Raw genomic sequence first — 21,746 nt, 5'->3', positions numbered from 1 at the left:
ATGTGAAGTCCATATAGCATGAGGTTTGCTTAAAAAAAACCCACAAAGGCAGATCACATTTAATACTGTGCAGCTGTAGAATACCAATGCTGTACTGGGGAAAGTAAGGAAGTCATCTGTCAGTATAAGGACCAGATCTGAGAAGAACCCAAGGATGAAAAATGGCTCTGATCTTGGCAAGGGGTTTGGATGTCTGACTGGATGCATAATTATAGCAGAAGTACAAGACCTCTGTTGCAATCAGAACTTGGGAAGCTAGTCACAGGCCACAACAGTCTGTGGTGATTAAAAGAAAAGTCATCTCTTTCATATTTATTGAAAACATTTTCCTTAAAAGACAGTAAACATCTGCTGTGGAAGTGAGCGGCTGTGTGACGGAGCAGCTAAGAGAGATGAGTGGAGGCAGTTATGTTGGAAGAACAAAGAGCTTCACTGGCGGCTCCTGTCTTGTTTGCCCGTGCTTTGATATTTCCCTGCTGATTGTGATATTTCCATACCAATTATTGTATAAATTGTTTCTGGCTGACCTCTCTACTTAGCCATTTTTAGTTGGCTCAGCAGTGGGAGGAATTTGAATGAGGAATGACTAGCTTTTTGAGTCAGTTCAGGAAGGACAGTTCATGTGCTAGGAGTGGTGGGATGGTGGCAGGAATGGAAGAGGAGGAGGATAGGAGATCAGATACTCTTGGTAGCACGATTTAAACATCAAAGGGTGAAGAATAGGGACGGAGCTGTTCTGCAGGTGGCTTCAGCCAGCCTTTCAATACAGTGAGCTCTGTTGGCATGACAAAAAATACAACCAGCAAAATACTGTATTTTCCCAGAATTAGGCTTTACAGTAATAAAGGGGGGGGGGGGGGAGGGTTACCACATGTTTTCTTCTGATAGCATGGTTGTTTTCCATCTGGCAGCAGGTTGCAGTATACAGAGATTGTCCCTGCTGTGACTCATTTATGCAAAAATTAAGCTTGAACCTAATTTTTATTTGTGCGTTAACAGGAGACTTCACAAAATAGCAGGTGCGTGTTGCCAGAAGATTGTCTCTGGTTTGATGTTACCTTTTGGGACAGAGTTTCCCTTACTTTAGTCTTCAGTTGGTGGAAAGTAAGACAGCTGCTTGGGGAGGTGTTCTCAGTGGCTGGACAATGGTGAGCTTGGAAGACACTTTTGAAACAAAACACTGTTTTATGCAGGTCAGTCCCTGTTTTTAATCTGGGCTCCACAGCAGAGGTAAGTAAGGGGCTGGTCTTGGCAAGAGCTGTCTGTGTCTTCCCTGGGGGACAGAAGGGAGAAAGGAAGGGCCATCCCGTGAGAAGCATTATGCCCAGGGGAGACTGAAGAATTAGTCTGAATTAAGACTGAACGTGAGGCTGGAGGATGTTAACTGTCCTTAAGCAACTTGCTGGAAGCAAAGGCTTGTGCAGGACACAGTGCTCTTGGTTTGGAGTAGGGACATAGAAACACTGAAGAGGAGCAGATTGCAGGGGAGCCCTGCTTGCGTGGGTACAGCTAACTGTAGGTGCCATACTGGTTTATGAAAGCAGCCAATGTGTGAACTGCTGCAGTTCAGAGGATGCTTTGACAGGCTGAGGGAGTTGCGCTTGTTCAGCCTGGAGAAGAGAAGGCTCCGGAGAGACCTTATAGCAGCCTTCCAGTACCTAAAGAGGGCCTACAGTAAGTCTGGGAAATGACTTTTTAGCAGGGCATGCAATGATAGGACAAGGGGGAATGGCTTTAAGCTAAAGAGTGGAAATTTAGATTAGATATAAGGAATAAATACTGAGTGTGCTGAGGTACTGGCACAGGTTGCCCAAAGAAGCTGTGGCTGCCCCATCCCTGGCAGTGCTCAAGAGCAGGTTGGATGGGGCTTGGAGCAACCTGCTCTCGTGGAAGGTGTGGTTGGAACTGAATGAGTAAAGGTCCCTTCCAAACCAAATCGTTCTGTGATTCTATGCTTCTGCCCACCCTGCTGTTCCCTGTTGCCTGCTGCCTGTGAGCTACTTGCTGTGGCTTTGCTCCACAGTGCTACTGTGCTTGTTTGTGGTGGGTTAGGAGTATATGGGAGGCAGGGGGAAGCCACAAATTAACATCCCTGGTTAATAAAGCAACAGCACCCTTGGGCTGGATGGAAACCATTGCCTTGTGGGCATAGCATCCTTTCCTCACCCCACGGTTGGAGCAGGGTGCAGGAATGCCTGCTGCCTCATGTGGCGTTGGGCCAGGGCTGAAGGTGCTGAGCACAGCCAGAGGAAGAGTCTGCTGGCACTCACCTCGCCTCAAACTGTGCTGTGCCATGTAATGGAGAGCAAGGGCCAGCCAGGTGGTGAGCCTGGCTCCTGAGCTAGCCACGGACCTGCAGGAGGGCAGCAGTTGCCATGGCCTGTGATGCTCTTGGTGCTTGCACCTGCTCTTGGTGCTTGCACCTGCTCTTGGTGCTTGCACCTGCTCTTGGGTTGTGGATGCCCAGAGCATCTCTCAAGCTAGGAAGTAGACACTTCAGCATAACTGCTCTTTAGCACTTGGGTCTGAATTATCATCATTACTTGGGACTTTCTGCCAGGTCCTGTGATCTGCTGCAGATGCTAATTTGTCACAGCCAAATAGGATTTAGGCACACTCCCCTTCCCTGCACAATGGCACTAGCTCCCACTTCGGTTCTGGGGGTGTTTTGAAGGAACTGGTTCAGTTGTCCATGTTCAGAACAGAAAAAAAGCTGTAATGGTGCCTTTTATTTATTTACATTTTTTTTAAACTTTCTGTTGTAGTGTAGCCAATGCATAGTCTGCAGTCTAGATGTGACTTGTATGGCTGAAGAATATGGCCTGCCATGACACGTTATACAGGGGCATGAGGACAGCTGTACCAGTTCAAACCAAGTGTCCTTTACCTAGCTCAGTATCACATCTAAAAAAGCTATAGGCAGACAGCTGTGCAATTATAGGTTGTTCTGGGAGCCTCCAACCAGATGTGATCTATCTATTTACTACTCCTCTTTCAGGTTCTTGTCCCACGCATGTTTTGACCCATGTGAACTTTACGTATGCACAGCATCCCTCAGCAAGGATGTCCCCAGGTCTGTTATGTGGAGCTGCAAGAACTGCCTCACTTGTTATAAAACTGAATCTGACTGGTTTGGGTTGATGGCCCTTAGTTTTCAAAATAGAAGAGATAGTAAATTCTTGTCCATCTTCTCCATGGCAATACATATTTGTGTAGACCTTTACCAGAATCTCTTAAATTCATCTTTTTTCCAGGCCAGAGTCCTCATCAGCTCCATTACTTCTCATGTAGAAGTAATTCCCTTGTGTCCTGTCATTGTTCCTGCTCTTTTCCAACACTTCCTCAGGAGCACCTATAAATTGAGCAAACAATAGTGACAACAAAAGACCCCCAGTATGTGCTGTGTATTTGTGCAAGGGGACAGGGAGAGGGATCTCTTTTGAAATGTTTTCTGCCAAAAAAAGGGACAAAGTAATTTTTAAAGGAAATTTAGGATTAGTTGTTACCAGTTATTGACAAATGCCGTTTTAGAGCTAGGTGAAGGAAAACTGCTGTAAAGCAGCAGGGGTAGAAACATTCCTTAAGGCTGTGTAATCCATTTGGTGTTCAGCACTGTGAGCCCTATGCTTCTGGAAGATATGGGAAAACAGATTTCTTTTTTAATTGCTCTCTGATGATTAGAGACCCAGGATAATACTGCTTCTAAGAGCTCATGTCTCTCTTTCAGATTAAACATCTACTGGCAGTGATTATTGATATCTAAGATACCTTGATGTGACTTCCTGTGGTGCTTTGGGGTATGGTACAGGCATAACCTACAGTCAGAGATGGGAGAATGTTTGTGCAAGGGGTTCCTCGTCATTCTGTCCCTAATTCTTACTTATTCTTTCAATGTGTCTATGCTGTGGCAGATTTTCTGTGTGCACAGCCATCCCTTCTTCCATTACACTCACCTAAGCCGTAAGACTTGAATCAACATTCTTTGATAGTTTTGCATGCCTGGTTTTGGGGTTTTTTTCTTCAGAAGGACCTGAAGGTCCACCTCCTTCCTGAAGAGTAAGTGGCTGAAATAGGGCATCTTCAAAGTATTTCAAATCAGGCACATGAAATGACCAGTTGTGTCTGGAAAACCTGAGCTCTGATCTCTGCGTGTCTCCCTGTGGAAAGGTCAGCTCTTGCCATAGTCAGCTGACATTGCTGGGAGTGTGGTGGTTTGGCAAAGACAGAAGAGTACTCAGAAGCCGAGCTTACAGCACTTCTGGGTGAGATGCCTGGCTAGCAGGGATACTCAGTGCTCCTTTCTTGCCTGTAGATTGAATGGAGAAGTATTGAAGTTCTGTCTGATGTTACAAATGGCCGGGTCACTCTGACAGTGCATTTCTCCTTACAGAGCTCCTTCATATGACATTAGCTGAGGCACTGGAGCTTGCTGGGTAGGCTGGTGAAGGGGAGGTGCAGGGACCAGGCACCTGCTGGTGCCTGGGTCCTGCATGGTCCTCTTGCTGCATGACCTTGAGTCTGATCACCCAGCAGCAGCATCCCCTCTTTCTGCTGCCGTCTCCTCTTTCCCTCACACACCTTCTGTCTCCCAAATGGGGCCTGGGAGGTAGATAAGCCAGCAGAAGCAAAGAGAGCTGCCTTGCTCGTAGCTCAGAAAGCTGGAACAATAGCCCTCATCTGTAGGGGATAAAGATCAGAGAGCGCTTCCTTCTTACTGCGGGGGATTTTTCTCCTTTTGGAAAAAAGCCAGATGCACAAACCTATCATTTCTTACTAATTTTAAAGTAGCTCTTGGCTTGCTACCTCCTCCGTGTCAGCCCTTGCATTGTCAGTAAATTATATTGGATTTGCAATTAAAAGCCAGCTGTGCCAGTGTGGTACCAGCCAGATGCCACCATAACTGTCTCCTGGGTATCCTAGGGGAGGTGTGGAGCACACAGCTCCTCCTCCAGTGAGCTCCTCACTCACTTTGAGAGGGAGAGATAAGAGTTGAAAATGGGATCTCAGGCACATTATTTTTATTAATCAGAATGCTCGCTTGTTAAGAAATGCAGTTCTTTTACTGATACTGCATGTTTCTGGTTACAGCAATTCTCAGAGCTTGAAAACTGCCACTGTGAAAGTTAACTGTTTGAGGGTAAAACTTGTAGTGGTGGATGTCTGTCTCAGGCTGATTGTTTTTCCTCTTCCTTTTATCAGTTAAGATGATTTAATGAAAAAGTATCTCTGCTTCTGTTGTGTGGGCTTTTATGAGTATTGAAAAGCATTTGTGCCCACCTGTGTTGGAGCAGGAGTTTGCGGGCAGTGAGAGGGGAAGAGAGTTGTTGATGTGCTGCTCCCTGCCCCTCTGGAGATCCAGTCCATGTCTCTCGCCTTTCAGAGACTCAACAGAAGCTTGCTGCAAGTTGAAGCAAAACCCCAACTGCTTTGTCTTCTTTCCACAGTGGAGCTGGGCAGGGCTTTATCTGGGCTGGCTTCTTTTGTCCCTCAGCTGCTTGGCCTCCTGGAGCCAGACAGGAAGCAAAAAGTTCTTTGGCTCTTGCCTCTCACTTTTGGCTGGATCAGGAAGGTGCAGCAATCCAATGCAAGAGGGAATAGGAGAGAAGGAAAGTTGGTCTCTTCTGAACTTGGAGGAGGACTCCAGGCTGTTACATTACAGGCAAGGTCCCCTAAACCACTGGCAATAGAAGAAGGAAGCCCCAAATAGTGTTGGCCATGAGGGTGGTGGGATTTGACGTCTGCCAAAAGGCTGCATACATCAGATCTGCATTTTGGGTTCCCGAGGTCGTAATCTTGACAGTAAGCTTTGGACGGTGCCTCTGATAAAATTATGATTTTCAACTGGATAGTTGGAAAGCTCCTCAAAGAATTCATACGTAAAAGGCATTGAAAGCCTGCAAAACAAGGTTGTGTGCTCAGCTGAGAAATGCCTGAATGGGTGTTACGTGCAACTTTAAATTCCAACTGCTGCATGCTTGCCTTGTGGTGCAATTTTAATTGTGCCATTGTGTGCACAGTGTTTGTACGCTGTAGCAAGGCTACATGTGCATACAAAAACTGCATTACTGGCTCTCTTTAGGTGTGCAATAAAGATCTTACCCTTCCTGCTGCTTTAAAAACAGTGATTCAAAGAACTTGCCAAGAACTTGCCAACAAAGTTTAAGTTGGCAAGCAGGTATTCTTTATTGCAGTGCTGGAAGACACGGGGGATATCTCCTCCTAATGTGTCTTGTCCCAGCATCAGTCAGGCTGTGATTATATTGTTGCTTAATATACATATTCATTATGTTTCCAGTAAATGACATACATATTCATAACATTTCCCAGAACTACTTTACATGGGTTTACACCTATTTTTGCATGCACACAACAGCATGGTGGTGATCTCTGGGACTCCTGGTGGTTGTTTCTTCATCATCTTCATCACTTCATTCTTTGGCTGAACTTCAGGTTTGGAAAGCCCCGTTGTCAAGCACCCCACCACTAGTCCAGTTCTAACTGGTTATTGTGAAACATTTACCCAAAATGTTTCCTTCTTGCTAGTACTACTCACCATTGAGGTCAGTGTTGCTTAGCTACAGAGCAGAACTAAAATTACTTCTGTACGAAGGAGTATATTTCATTTTGTACTTCCCTGTCTCAAATCCCCCCTTTTTCTGTCCTCTTGCAAATTCTTTTGCAAGGTCCTTTTAAGTTATTCCATTGTGTCACATGCTGGTCAAAGGCTGGAGCATGGTTTTGCATGTATTCTCAGAGTCAAGCACAAAGAACTTGATTTGCTCACCAGCAAATGCTCACCAACAGATTTTAAAGAGAGAGAAAGAAGGAAGAGAGGGAAAGTAAAAGGAAAGAATTAAAAGAGTTTACAGTAATAGCTACCACCCTGGAGCTGCGGTGTCCCGACAGTCTACTCTGTTTCCAAGTCCAGGGGGAAAAGCATTCCTTCCAATGCAGGTTGGTGCTGTTCCTTTGTAGAGCTGAAAGCACATCCTCCACCTGGTGACAGCACACATGCGTTCCTTGGGGTTTTCTTCTCCCCTGTTGTTCCAAGGTTTTAGCTGGGGGTTGGGGGTGTAAATGTCCTGCATAAACATCTGCTGTGGCAGTGGTGTCAGCCATGTCGGTTCTCGCTGACACCATCTTCACCAGTGAAGTCTCTTATACCACCCTGTGGATCAAATTACCGCCTTAGGAAGCGTTATCCACGGTGGCATGAATGATAGGGGTAGAGAAAAGGGGAAGGGAGAGAGAGAGCATGCGAGGCAATAGCTAATAACATCTAATAACTAATGACATCTAATCAACTTTTGCTTAACAATTATATGTAACTAACTACTTTAAGCAACACCAGAGGGTTCAGAAGGAGGAGGAGAAGAAAAAGAAAATTCATGGGCAATTACAAAGTGAGCAATTACAAGGCTAAGTGACCTGTATCAAAACAACAATTAAAGCAATAGCTAATAGATTGAAGGCTATACAATAAATTGGTACAAATACATTCAGGTATTCCATCATTTTCCATGATTTCAATGGAATAAAGTTGAGCGATTGCAGACCTCGTGGTTCATGCTGCCTGCTGTCCTGGTCGGCCAGAGTCAGGATATGCAGCAGGAAAAGCGATTTCCACACCCACTTACCTTAAGGCGCATGTGCTATTTGGTCCTGGAAGCTTCTGTCCTAGATTTAGGAAGGTGAAAATGAGTTCAGTACTATTGATGATATGTTTCGGCACACAACACGATTTTGTTTGACACTGTCAGGTGTGACCGTAGTTGTAAACTGCATTCTAGCTACAACATGTTGAATCCATTTAATAGTGTTTTAATTACTGGTCTCACCTTATTCATCCTACAAGGGAATGCTTCTGGCCAGCCTGAAAAAGTTTCCGTCAATACCAACAAATATCAATAACCTCCTTTTCTAGGTAATTTAGAAAAGTCTATCTGCCATTTTTGTCCTGGATAGTTTCTTTTTCCAATTGTTCTAATTTGATTCCTGTTTTCAGTTTTAGGGTTATTTTTCGAACACAATTGACATTGTTTTGTTATCAGCTTGACTGTGGTATATAAATTTCTTCCTACAACTTGTCGGTCTAAATATTTGTACAATGAGTCGGTGCCCCAGTAGATCTTACTATGTTCTTCTCTTACTAATTTTTGTGACTAATTACACAGAACTGCAATTCATCCACCAGGTACTTGAACCCAACCTTCTTTATTCCCCTCCCCATTCAAATACTCAATTAACTTCCTATCCTCCTTTGAATATCTAGGTCTAGTCTGTTCAATTGCTAGTTTACTGTCAGGGATCAAGGACATAATTTCGGCCTGCTCTACAGCTTGTTTGGCTCAATTATAAATCGGCCAAATTATTCCCAATTTCTTGATCAGAATTACCTCTCTGATGCCCTTTACATCATGCATAATGTCTGTTTCCTTAGGTAGTTGCACAGCCTCTAGCAATTGCAGAATTTCTGTTGCATGTTTAACTTGCTTTTCTTGAGGAGTTAAGAGTCCTTGTTCTTTCCAAATAGCACCATGCATGTGAACAAAGGCATATTTAGAGTTTGTCCATATATTTATCTGTTTATCTTTTGCCAACTCCAAAGTCCTAGTTAAGGCTATTATTTCAGTCTTTTGTGCGGACTTATTAGCAGGCACGGGTTTTAGCATATGCCAGCTTTCGTTTACCATTCTTCATGAAACTGCTACCATTGGTAAACTAGGAATTTGTACCTTCCAGGGGTTCCTCCTTTAGGTCTGGTCAGCTCAAGTATACTGTCTCTCTGGTGGCCAAGCAATCATGAACCAGCGGTTCAGTAGGGGTTACCTGAAGGAAAGATGCTGGGTGCACAATATTAGTGACCAGAATTTCAGTATCATCTTGTTCCGCAGGAGTGGCCTGATATTTCAAGAAGAGCGATGGAGATAGCCAATGAGTCCCTTTTTATTCCAGAACTGCTGATACAGTGTGGGATACCAACAGTTATCTTTTCTCCCCGGGTAAACTTGCGGGCTTCTTGGATGTTAATAACCACCACAGCCACAGCCCTCAGTCACGCCCTCAGTCAACCTGGTCATCCTTTTCCTTACTTCATCAAGCCATTTTGGAAAATATGCCACTGCCCTTTTGTAGGGTCCTAATCTCGGAACCAGGACCCCTAGAGCTACCCCTTGCTTTTCACAGGGGTCAAACACTTTCTCCGTTTGATGAGTCCAATTTAAACCAGAAGGATTTCCTTTCAATAGTTTGCATAACTGTCCATTATTCCATAATCACAGATCAAAAGTTGACACCACCCAGTCATACCTAAGAATGTTTGAAGGTCCCTGATTGTGGATGATCTTGGTGTTTGGCAAATGACTTCCTTTTGGGCTGTTCCAAGCTCTTGTAGTCTTCCAGTTATTTCATATCCTAAGCAAGAGACTGAAGTTTGAATTAACTGTGCTTTCTGTTTTGGACACTCTTATCTGCATAATCCCAGAAAATTTAACAATTCAACAGTCCATTGACCACATTCTTCTTTAGTTTCAGTAGCAATTAGCAAATCATCAATATATTGTCGCAACGTTCCTGTCTGAGTGGGTGTGTTCCATGATTCTAGTTCTTGAGCTAAACGATTTCCAAATATCGTTGGGCTGGTTTTGAATCCTTGAGGTAATACTGTCCAAGTTAACTGAGCTTTTCTTCCCGTTTTGAGGTTTTCCACTTCAAAAGCAAACAAATTTTGGCATTCTTTGGCTAAGGAAAGGCAGAAGAATATGCCCTTTAAGTCCAAGATAGTAAACCATTTTTGGTTATTGTTCAATTAGGTTAATAAGGTGTATGGATGAGCTACTACTGGATAAATATTCTCCACAGTTTTGTTGATTGCCCTTAAATCCTGAACTAGCCTGTAGCTTTTTCCGTCTGGTTTCTTTACTGGTAAAATAAGGGTGTTATATTCTGATTCACATTCAATTAACAATCCATATTTTAAAAATTTATCAATGATTTCTTCGATTCCCTTCTGATCCTCTTAATTTTAATGGATATTGTTTTATCCCAACTGGGTGGGCCCCCTTTTTTATTTCTATTTTAACAGGTAAGGCATTTTTCACCTTATGTGGAACTTCAGATACCCATACTCCCAGATATTCCTAATTAAAGACTTCTTCTATTTCAGGGAGGTCGTTCTTTCTGCTTTTCTGTTGAATTAAAGATAAACTCAGGACTTCAATTAGTTGTTTGTCTTTAACTTTTAATTCCATTTCTCCTCCTTAAACGTTATGTGTGCTTCCAAATGTTCTAGTAAATGTCGCGCTAGTAAAGATTTTGGAGAATTCGGCATGTATAAAAACTTACATATTCCTATTTGGTTTCCCAATTTGTACTCTAAAAGTTTCAGAAAGAACACTTTTTCTTGGTGGCCAGTAGCTCCCACAGCCATAACAAATTCTTTTCCCAATGGAGTCAAACTCTGATTTAACACCAAATAGGTTGCTCCCTTACATCCTTTTCTCTGGTCCCTACCTTTAATTTAACTAGTGGGTCTTCTAGGGTGGATGCCCCAGGTCCCTGTCAATCTAGCTCCAATTCAGTCACTGGAACATCTGGAGATTCTTTAAGTTAGGGCAATATCACTTCCAGTGTCCAGTTTTCGTACAGTATGCACACTGGTCTGGTCCCACAGACAAAGGATTTACTTTATCTTTGTCTGACATTCCTTCTCTACCTCTGCCTCGTGCTCTTATGCTAGTTTCTTTACCAGTTCTTGCTTGTCCCAAAGCTGCCACTGTAGCTGTGGCTATGGTGCGACTCAGCTTTTTCTTCTACTTGTTCTCAATCTCTATACACTCTCCACACTTCCTCTGTCAACTTTTCTGTATCACGATTATCTGCCTCTTTGAACTTCTGAAGGTTTTTCCTAATATCTTCTGATGCTTGTCCTAAAAACAGATTGGCTATCTGTTACTTCCTTTCCTCTGAGGAGGGATCTAACGTAATAAACTTTCACATCACTTCCCTTAACCTGTCCAAAACCTCAGTTGGTGTTCCCGGTTTGCCCTTGTTTTACAGCAGACAGGGCTGACCAATTTACTGGTTTTGGAATTGCATTTTCCAATCCAAATTTTATCCAATTTTGATATCTTTTCAAAGCAGCATAATCCTTGGGCAGATCGTAATCCCAATCCGGTCTTGCAGTGGGGATATAATCTTCCACTCTACCTGCTAATGCTCCTGAAGTAATATGACCACGTACTTGAGCGCAGGTGGTTTTTAATACCGTTTTTCCATTTCAGTGAATGTATCCACCATTATATCTGTGTCTCCTCAGTCACAATCTTGGCTTTTAGCAATCAACTCAAACCTTTTTGCCATTCCTATGAGATCATCCCAATACTCTTTCACAGTTAACTTCCAAGCATCCAAATCTCCCATTGAAAAGTTCACCTTTATTCTTGTCCAACCGTCTGGTCCCATTGCTTGTCTTAAAGGTGCCTGAGTTATTGGCCCTGTTTTGCTACGAATGCGTGCAGCAATTGGGGTAATGTTTTCCAGTCCTTCTGTTATATCATCAGCAACTGCAACCCCTTCCTTCCTCCTTGTCATTATTGGAGGGATGCAGGGCAGGGGATGCTGCTCTCGGAGGTACCGGTGATGCATAATCCTCCACTGTATCTTCCTGATTACTCCTTTTTCTTAACTTTAAACATCTTTCTCCAATATCACAGGCTGAATGACATCTCTCCAATTTAGATCCCTGGTTTTCCCTTTATTTTTCCAAAGCTAAAATTAAGGGATCCAGTGGAGCCACATTTATCCTGCATTCTCTCTGCCACTCCAAGTGGTTTCTTTATGTGAAAACCATATCTGCATACACTACTTCATCCCATGTCTCTGGGTCTCAGTTGGGATCATTTACAAGGGCACAGACTCGTGGCCCCACTGGCTTTGTGCCTTTTTTATTGCTCCATTTCTTTGGGGTTTTTTTCCCCTACATCTCTCACCCTGCTCTGCAGTGGCTACAAATGCCTGCCTCTGCAACAGCACTTCTGCTTTAACCCTTTCTAGCTCAGAATGTAAATCTCTTACCTGTTGCTCCAGCTCTGTATTGTTACCTACCATGCCTTTGTAGGCAAATGGCAAACAGCCTCCCATGCATGTTTGCTCAGTCATGAGCAGCATGGCTCAGTCAGTCCTTCGAGCAGGTATGGGGGTTTGTACAAACTCACCCCAGTAGTTTAGCACTCCCATGGGGTCTTTGGCTCCCCACAGTTCAGGTCCTGCATTAGTGCAAGTTTCTATTTTATCTCACAACATGCTCCACAGGAGGAGCCAGAGGCACTTTCTTATGAAACATGATTGTATATTACAGAAAAACTTCAACACAAGCCCGACAACAAAAATGCACAGAACAGTGTCTCTTGGTGCAGCTACATACCCCACTGACCAAGCCTCGCCCTCAACATACACATGCAAGGGATCCCACAGGCACAGTCCACACAACTACAATACTTAGAACACAAAATCCAACTACACAAACAACTATTAATGACGCAGTCGTAACATACAGTACAGCATTAACCACATCATGTTGTCAGTACCAAAATCACTACTGTGATAATCTGCAAAACTATGTCAAATACCGTCAAGTCACAGTGTTCCTAACAAATCCGAATGTATACCAGTTGGACGCTAATAGTCGGGTATATGCCTTGCCTACAAGATTTCTAGATCTCGATTTACAGAAGGCTCCAAACTAAAGGTTAAGCCATCAAAATCCAAACCCCGTGCAGGATGTCTCCTACGACTTAAGGAATGTTAACCGAAACAAAATCATACTTACAAAAGAATACCTTCTTAAAGATGGTCCTTGTCTGCTCCCGCAGGGATCCAGGTGAGTTGAGGGGTCCCTCCAGGAAACATTCCTGAGGGCCCTAGAGAGCCCCATCCTCAGCTGGTCCTGCAGCTGAGCAGAGAGGGTCCCATCTGGGACACCAAACTGATTCAGAGAACTTGCAAAGAACTCACCTTAAGTTGGCAAGCAGGTATTCTTTATTGCAGCGCTGGGAGACACGGGGGATATCTCCTCCTAACGTGTCTTGTGCCAGCATCAATCAGGCTGTGATTACATTGTTGCTTAATATACATATTCATTATGTTTCCAGTAAATGACGTACATGTCCATAACATTTCCCAGAACTACTTTACATGGGTTTACGCCTATTTTTGCTTGCGCACAACAGCATGGTGGTAGTCTCTGGGACTCCTGGTGGTTGTTTCTTCATCATCTTCATCACTTCATTCTTTGGCTGAACTTCAGGTTTGGAAAGTCCTGTTGTTAAGCGCCCCTCCAGTTCTAACTGGTTATTGTAAAACATTTACCCAAAATGTTTCCTTCTTGCTAGTACTACTGGCCATTGAGGTCAATGTTGCTTAGCTACAGAGCAGAACTAAAATTACTTCTGTACGAAGGAATATATTTCATTTTGTACTTCCATGTCTCAACAGTTCACTTCAAAGGCTGTAGTATTTGCTTTGTCCTTTGGTCTTTACCAGATGAGACAAAAGGCTGTCTGCACTTTAGATGTGTTGGTTGTTGTCCTGGTTTAAGCCCAGAAAGTAACTCAGAAACACGCAGCTGCTCACTCACTCCCCACTTCTTCCCCCTGCTCCTGGAGGAATGGGGAGGAGAATGGAAAGAATGTAATTCCCATGGGTTGAGATTAGAACAGTCCAGTAACAAAGGTATAACACAAACCACTACTGCTACCAATAATAATAATGATAAGGGAAATAACAAGGGGAGAGACTACAACCGCTCACCCCCCACTGACTGAAACCCAGCCCAACCCGAGCAGCAATCTGGACCTCCCAGGTAACTCCCCCCGGTTTCTATACTGGCATGGCATGCTGTGGTATGGAATACCCCTTTGGTTAGTTTGGATCGGGTGTCCTGTCTCTGCTTCCTCCCGGCTTCCCCTCCTCCCTGGCAGAGCATGAGACTAAAGAGTCCTTGATCATAGTAAACATCACTTAGCAACAACTAAAAACATCGGTGTTATCAGCATTGTTCTCAGGCTAAAGTCAAAACCACAGCACTGCACCAGCTACTAAGAAGGAGAAAAAGGACTGCTGCAGCTGAACCCAGGACAGTTATCTCTAGCGGTATCTTTCCCCAGGTTAAAGAGATTGGTAGAGCAAACAGTGTTTGCCTCTATTGTTCCTCTCACTGTTTGTTTCGAATATGCTATCTTTCCTCCCTTAAATCACATTATTTAATAAAGAGTAAAAAGAAACATAATTTGGAGCAGCAGCAAGCTGAGCCCAAGTTAATAGTTTAAATTGCACTCCATCTGTTCAGCTGCGTGGCCTGATGGATGTGCTGAACCCATTTTTCACAATTTGTTTTAAGCTGGTAAGAACCATCTCCTGGCTCTGGTCCAGGCTGGCTGTGAAGAAAAACTTCCTATGTGGACTTTCATGTCCAGAGCAGGGGATTGAGTCAGTAATCCCCAATGCCAGGCTACCTCTTCTACCTGCAAGTTGCTAATTTTTGAAAGGTTAATTTCATCTCTGGAGTTGAACATTGTTGTAAAAAACTGAAGAGGGGGAAAACTCCACCCCCCCATGTATGCACACACAGAGGATGAAATTTGCAAACATGATTACGCAGGACACACTTTAAATCGGCTTATTGCTGTTCTATGATGGCAACCAAGCAGTCACAGAAGCCAGGGTGATTGGTCTTGCCATGTGCGCATGCTGCTGGTAACTCAATAACCGATGAACACCCACTGTGGTCTCCAGACCTCGAGCCTTTGATGTAGCAACAAACAAGATAGATTGTGGTAATTTATCTGGCCCCTGGAGGGCTGTGCTGGTAATGTGCCATGAGCCCAAGGGCCAGCCATCCATAATCTGTCTAAAACTACAGCGGATCGCAGTCGCCGTACTGCAGGGTTGTCTTTGTTCCGTGCTGCACGAGTTTGCGTGTGTACAGTGCCTGGTACCGGGTCTAAATTTCCAGCAGCCAGGAGTGGTAAGTGTTAGTGTGATATGCCTACTCCCTCCATTAACCTTAATTGTTTTCGTTATATAGTAAATATACTCCTTTTGAATAGACTTGAAGCAGCAGTGCTGGAAGTGTGATATTTCCCCATATGCGTTTACCAGCGTAACTGAGAGACTGGGGAAGACATGCTGGGTTTCAGGGAAAAAGATTTTGGATCAGCCAAAGCCTTCAGTGAGTTTGCTGATGGAGTGCGGATGCCTGTGATACGGCAGTTGTGTAGCCTGGAAACCCAAGGAGAGGGTGTGTGGCCTCCTGGCTTGCACATGAGCATCTCTCCTGGTAGAAGGCAGTCTTGACTGGGCTGTGAAAGGAGAAGAAGAAGTCGCTGCTGGACTGGAGAGCCCCAGCAGCAGCTCCCCAGCCACCTATGTGCACTGGAGTGCCACAGAGTGTCCATGTGCCACCACCAGTGCCCTCCTGCAGCAACCCCATTCCTGGGATCTCAGTCGTAGGGTTGGAAAATTAAGAGTAGTACTGAAAACAAAGCCTTGTCAGCTTGAGTTTCTGGTTTGTTTTCCATGTGGTGGGATACCCTTTGTTTCTGGATTCTTACTGCTACCAAAGAAGGATTTTATATCATCTCAGTGCTGCTTTCACAGGGTATCTTAAAAAACATTCCTCTTGAGTCAGCAAGGAAATTGCGACATGGCTGGGAGGGTGCTATGCCAGAGCCCCATGTGCCAGTTTTAAAATGGAGTATGAGGGCTTGCTTTGCTGAGCACAGCTGCCAAAGAGTAGGACAGGTACATCCAGGGGAAGGCACAGGGGCTGCCTGTTGGGAAGTAATGCTGGGCTCCTCTCTTCCCTTAGGCATGGCCTTGGCCCAGCGGCAAGTGGAGGTGCAGGAAGGGCCCCTTTACCGCACGGAGGGGTCCCACATCACGCTGTGGTGCAAGGTGAGCGGCTACCAGGGCCCATCGGAGCAGAACTTCCAGTGGTCCATCTACCTGCCCTCGGCCCCCGAGCGGGAGGTGCAGATCGTCAGCACCGTCGACCCATCCTTCCCCTACGCCATCTACACCCAGCGCGTGCGCAGCCGCGGGATCTACGTGGAGCGGGTGCAAGGGGACGCCGTCCTGCTGCACATCACCGACCTGCAGGACCGGGACGCCGGCGAGTACGAGTGCCACACGCCCAACACTGACGAGAGGTACTTTGGGAGTTACAGCGCCAAGATGAACCTCGTGGGTAAGCTGTCCTGATAACAGCGTGGCTGGGGCAATGGGGTATCTCCCAGCCAGCATGCAGCACAAACCTGTGAACCCCTCCATGTGCATGTGTAGTCCACATAAGCTGTCAGAAAAAACACCAGTGAGGAAGACAAGGAGAAGAGGGCAGGCAGCATGGGTAGTGTGAATTGCAGGAAATCACCATATAGAGGCACAGGAGGTACCAAACTTTCTCTAGGAATAAGGCCCTTGTAAAGAAGAGACACCAGGTAGCATAGCTGGGGAGAGGAACATTTGAAGCTCTGGCTGAAAGCAAGAGGGATGTGGAACTGATGTATGTAGACGAGAAAGGTAGGGAGGCTTCTCCAGATGGCATAAGCTGCAGAGGAGAGAGCTGTGTGCCAAATGTGACAAAATAATGGAGTGGGGAAGAGAGAAGATGTAACGAGTGGCAAATAAGGGGAACAGGACAGATCATAGAATTGTAGAATGAGCTAGACTGGAAAAGACCGTTAGGTCAAGAATTCCAACTGTCACCCCAGGACTGCCAAGTCTACCACTAGACCATGTCACCGGGGGCATCTACATGGTTTTTGAGAACTTCCATCTTCAGGCTCTTAACAGAGGGTAATGCTGAATGCATCCTGAAAACACCACACCGATCAAATTGAGTTGTCTGTAGACGAATGTGAGGGAGTTGATTTGAGGTTTGGTTGGTTGTGTTAGAAAAATTGAAAACAGGTTCTTTAAAATCTGGAGTATTTCCACAGCACCTCTCATACTAGCTGACTTGACCATTTCAAGCTTCAGCTTGTTTTCTGTATCTCAAAATGGGATTGGATTTGAAGTCTCTAACTCAGCTAACAGAAGTCTAATAACTTCAATAAACTCTTTGCTGAAGGACTTCTAAAAGAACTCTGCAGCAGACACTCCTCTAGCAAATTTAAGCCCACAGACAGCAGGCTTGCTTTCCTGTGAGCCTGCAGGTCTCTGGTTTGGAAACCACTTCGATATTATCCAGACTAGCTAGTCAGGGTGTTGGCTGTTCAGGCCATGTTGACACAGGATGCCCATTGTGAAAGGAGTATAGGTGTGAGTTTAAATCACAATAGCCCTCCTTTGGGTTGTGCTTCTTGCCCTCAGCTTGTGTGCACCTTGCCTTCCCTTCAGAGGTGCCAGCCCAGCCGCTGTCCCAGGTGAAGCCCTGTGCTTGGGTGCAGGTTCTTACTTAGGTGCCATCTGATGTCCATGAGAAGTTGGGGAGGCAGACACTTGAATACTCTTTTCTATGTGGTTTTGTTTGTTTGTTTGTTTGCTTTGTAGTTCTTTGATGTTCTTCAGGTGCCCAGGTTTGTGGTTGCCCTTTCGTTTGAACAGGACTGAGTCACCACTGCTGCTCTAAAGTCACCTTAGGGAGTGAAGCCCGTTGAAAATCAACACCCAGTGAGGAAAAAAAAGTGCCTGGGGGCAGGGTGGTTTGGGGCTGAGTTGCTCTGCCAGGGAGCTGCACCCTGTGGGCTCTTGAAGGAAAGCTGTTAAAACAAGTGAGAGTACCTGTGTTAGCTGCTGGTGGTGCACAGCAGGGGACAGGGATGCTGGTAAGTACAGCCAGTGTGAGTGATGGCTGTAGTGTACTGGGGAGCTGCTCCGGCAGGAACTGGGGAGCCAGCACCCTCCTGGCTGATTTGATGGCCAGCCTAGGGCTTGCTGGCTTGGTATGCTTTTTCTCTGTCTCTTGCCACGAGTACAAGTACAAGGATTTGGGATTCCGTAGACACGCGTGAATGGTGTTTTGAGGATATTGGCTTGGGGGCTTAATGTGCGTCAGGGATGTTAAAGAAAACAGATCTAAAGTAACTTTTAGTGGATTAGTTAAATCACATTATGCCCCTTCATGGATGCTTGCACTTAGAATTTGGGGCCCTAATTTGGTTTAGCTTAATTCATTTCTGGAAATTCACTTCAGAAATGACTAAAGGTCACTTGTGTTTTGAATGTGTGTATCTGTGTAGGTGTTTTCTGTGGTTTAACCAAACTCTTGACAGAAACTGACTTTTCCAGAGTGCCCCTTGTGATAAGCTGTAGGACAACAAGCCCATTCATGTGAGCCGGTGTTGATTTGAGCCCTGTTGGACCTTTAAGTCCTGCTGGGGAAATGGGCTGTTCTGTAGGGCTGGGAAGAACACACAACCTTTTTATCCCCTGACATTTCAGCTCTCAGCTACAGGTCATGGGTTTTCAGGCTGGCTTTGTTGCTGTAGACAAGAAGAGGTACAAGAGCTAAATGAGAGTTACTGTTGTCATTTTCTCAGAACAGAACAAAACTTTTTTTTTTTTTTCTTTCATCCAATTATGAATTTTTAATTGACTCATTAGATTGAGTGACTCTTTTGGCAACAGCAAAGCCTGCAGGAGGCAGGTTTGTAAGCATCTCTATTCTCTGTTTATATGTGAAATGGATGTGTTTGGAGCAGTGTTGATTCTAGACTTGCTGCTCTGAAAGCTTTGAGTTGTTGTGTCCTGCGTTTTAAGGGAAGAGATGCAGGAAGAATTTCTCCCTTCTTCACTGAGGCAGTACAACTATGTAATGGGGAGGCTGGATGGGACACTGGTGCCATCAGCACATGGGGCTGCTGTCTGCATCGGGACAGACTGACAGCAAAGCAGCCAGTGTGTGTCTCTGCTCCTGTTGTCTGAGCAGCATTGAGGGCTTTATATCCAGGGTTCTGCAGCTGCTAAAACAGTCTTGTCATCTTCAAAGATGTGCCAGTTGGGCTTGAAAGTACAGTTCTATCTGCCTCACAAACAGCAAGTATGGTTGTTGTCTCCAACTGAGATATCTTTTTATTCACCGAGGTCTTGGCCAAGATCTAGTACCACTACAAGGACCAGATGTCTCTGCACTGACAAGTGCTCCTCAGTCACTTTGTGGGATTCTTATCTGGATTTAGGCATGCAGTACAAGTGATAATCTCTCTAAAGCTAGGAATGAGGCCAGTAATGTGGTTCAGTGGCCTTCTGCTATGGGAGGCAATGTGTATCAAGGCTTAAACTTTTTCACCAGTCTTCAGTTTCCTTCAGTTGCTTCAAAAATAAGTCTTTCTATCTTGCTACCCTTCTTCTCATCTCCTCCTGAGCTGTATCATTGGGAAGGAGGAGCTATACCTGGGTTGCAAGATGTGTTAGGAGGAAGAATTTAGGACAACTCAGATGGAATTGCTTGTGCTGAGGGAGGTGGCAAAAGGGAAGAAAATAATGAGCACAGCCTTTCAGGATGTTGTTGAACTGTGATTGATTATGAGAAAGGATTATCGCACATGCAGAGTCTGCTGGCTGTGAGAAGTACATGGGCTGCACCTTTAATTTATGAAGAAGTTAAGGGCAGGAAGGAATTTTCAGGTGAAAGAAGGCAGCATCCCAGTAACACAGCATCACCACTGGCAGGGCAGCAGTATTTTCCAGATTGCTATTGGAATGATTGCTTGTCTTAATAACACTTGAAATATGAGCAAAGAGCGGATTCCTGTGCAGTAATTTAGGTGGTGAAGCTGCAGGGATGCTGTGCAATCCAAGATGCTGGTTTGTGCTTCTCACCTTATGTTAATAGGTAAATAAACTTGTGTTTTGCTGTGGGATAGAAGAGAGCTCATAGCAGTTACTTCAGAATTCGTGAGTCACTGCAAATTTGTACTCCACTATATCTCTGCAACAAGTTGTTTGTGTGCCTGTACCCTTACAGCCCGTACCTGATAACAGTGAAGAGGTCCAGGTACAACCTCTTCAGAAGCTTCAGGCTTTTCTCTCAGTGTTATTTTATCTGTGCTCCCACAAATGTTGAGGTCTTTTTCAGAGTACATGTTTTGATGGAAGAAATCAAGCTTTGAGGTTTTTCTTGAACAGGCAGTGATGACAGAGCAGGAGGAAAGGTTTCAAAGCACTTGAGGAGGTGGCAGCTCTTGTACTTTTTATTTTGTGGGAAACAGCTGTACAGCATCAACCCTAAACAAGTTAAAGCAAAGAAAATGAAAGGGTTTCGGATGGGGCGGGCAGGGGGAGAGACCACAACCTCCATGGTACCACAGAGTGAGAAGGAGCAATTTCAGTGCAGAGTTTAGAAACAAGCAGTGCTTGGACTCTACTGTTTTAGAGAAGGGCAGGAGCTGCTGTGGAGCTGGTAGTGACTGCAGGGACAGTCACTGACATCTCCTTCCTGCCAGGCTTAGGTGGAAGGAGGGCAGAGAGGATCCGCACTAGCCAGGTACTATTCAGTGGCTCCACTGTTCACCCTCTCAGCCTGGCCACACTTCTGCTTTCTGCTAGGTCTCACCCTGCCCAGGTAGACTGGTGCCTTGATCTCTGTCCTGTTCTCCTGGGTCCTGTCTGGCTGTGATGGCTTCCAGGGGTTGGGGGTGTGTTCTTTTGGCTGGCAGCCCCATTGTGGTGAAGTTTCAACACTGTGCCAGACTTGGGAGTGGTAGTGCATGTGGACACTGGTGGTATGAAGAGCCGGCTGCCTCTCTGCCTCGTGTCAGAGTTGGCTGCAGCTCCGCTTGAAGGAGCCCTGTCTCCAAATGCTGAGCTGCCTGAGTCTGCGGACCAAAACTCAGTCCATGGGTAGTCTGACTGTGCCTTAAAGATTGTGTCTTGTAGGAGTCCACTGTGGCATGTGACTGTGTGGCCAGCTGCAATCCCATGGCAAGAAGGATAGCTGTAGGATGCATCTGAGAGGCTTTAGTAACACAAGAGGTGGAAGAAAGACTTAGCTTGATGCTGGAAGGGAGGGAGTTGCATAGGTCTCAGACAAGCATTGAAGAAAAGCAAGCAGGACTCTCTTGTTGACCTTGCAACCGAGAATCTCATGCCAGTGGAAAGATAAAGGGCATGTAGCAGGCAAAAAAAGAAAAAACACAAAGAAATGTATTAGCTAGTACCAGCTGTTACTGGTTGTTACCAGCAGCTTCCCCTCTTCTCTGTCAAGTGCTGCTGTACATGATCTGCCCATGCACAGAGCAGAGGGGGGAAGTCATGTCACAGATTTGCCATGGGAGATCACTGCCTGCTCCTGGGAACCTGCGGGCACTCAACCCAAGTGTAGTCACCTGTGCTCACGTGAGGAGCGTGGACCTTGGTGGCTGCTGGTTTATTCCAGCTGTCAGATGGGCAGAAGGTGGCTTTGCTTGAGGGAGGTGTCAGAGGTGGTAGTCTTGCAGACAAGGATCTACTGGTTTTGATAGAAGTCTTTGGGAGTCTTCTTTCTATGCTGCCATTTTCTCTTCGTTCTGAGAGACAGGGGGAAGTGTTTGTCACTCTTATGTGTGTCCTGGGGGGACTAGGCTTTTTGCAGATGAGCAACAGCATGCAGAAGTGGAAATGAGCAGTTCAGACTGCCCTGAGGGTGTTGCACAGGCTCCATCTCTGGAGCGTTTCAAGACAGGATCAAACCCTAAGCAGCATGGTCTGACCTTATAGTTGACCCTGCTGAACCTGCAGCTGTGCTACAGACACCACCACCCCCGCCC

At 45.3% G+C, this 21,746-nt stretch overlaps 1 protein-coding gene and 1 long non-coding RNA gene across 4 annotated transcripts in view; one reads left to right on the top strand and one right to left on the bottom strand.

The window, feature by feature from the left end:
- Positions 1 to 21,746, top strand: part of IGSF3 (immunoglobulin superfamily member 3) — a 107,379-nt gene that overhangs the window by 20,868 nt on the left and 64,765 nt on the right. For both annotated transcript variants that reach the window (XM_065676424.1, XM_065676423.1), the window contains exon 2: positions 15,869 to 16,246. In XM_065676424.1, coding sequence (XP_065532496.1) covers positions 15,869 to 16,246 — 378 coding nt within the window. The remainder of the gene's footprint in view (positions 1 to 15,868; positions 16,247 to 21,746) is intronic.
- On the bottom strand, positions 812 to 13,319 carry LOC136013101 (uncharacterized). 2 transcript variants are annotated; one of them, XR_010612146.1, is made up of 4 exons: positions 13,015 to 13,313; positions 7,638 to 7,677; positions 5,278 to 7,168; positions 812 to 3,352 (listed from the first exon to the last, which is right to left on the bottom strand). It is a non-coding gene; the product is annotated as an uncharacterized LOC136013101 (long non-coding RNA). The 2 variants fall into 2 exon arrangements; XR_010612145.1 differs by lacking the exon at positions 812 to 3,352 and having other exon boundaries at positions 5,002 to 7,168; positions 13,015 to 13,319.

The sequence above is a fragment of the Lathamus discolor genome, chromosome 4, assembly GCF_037157495.1.
Source record: "Lathamus discolor isolate bLatDis1 chromosome 4, bLatDis1.hap1, whole genome shotgun sequence".
NCBI lineage: Eukaryota > Metazoa > Chordata > Aves > Psittaciformes > Psittacidae > Lathamus > Lathamus discolor.
The sequence above is the reverse complement of the archived record's forward strand: the minus strand, read 5'-3'. Positions and strand labels throughout refer to the sequence as shown.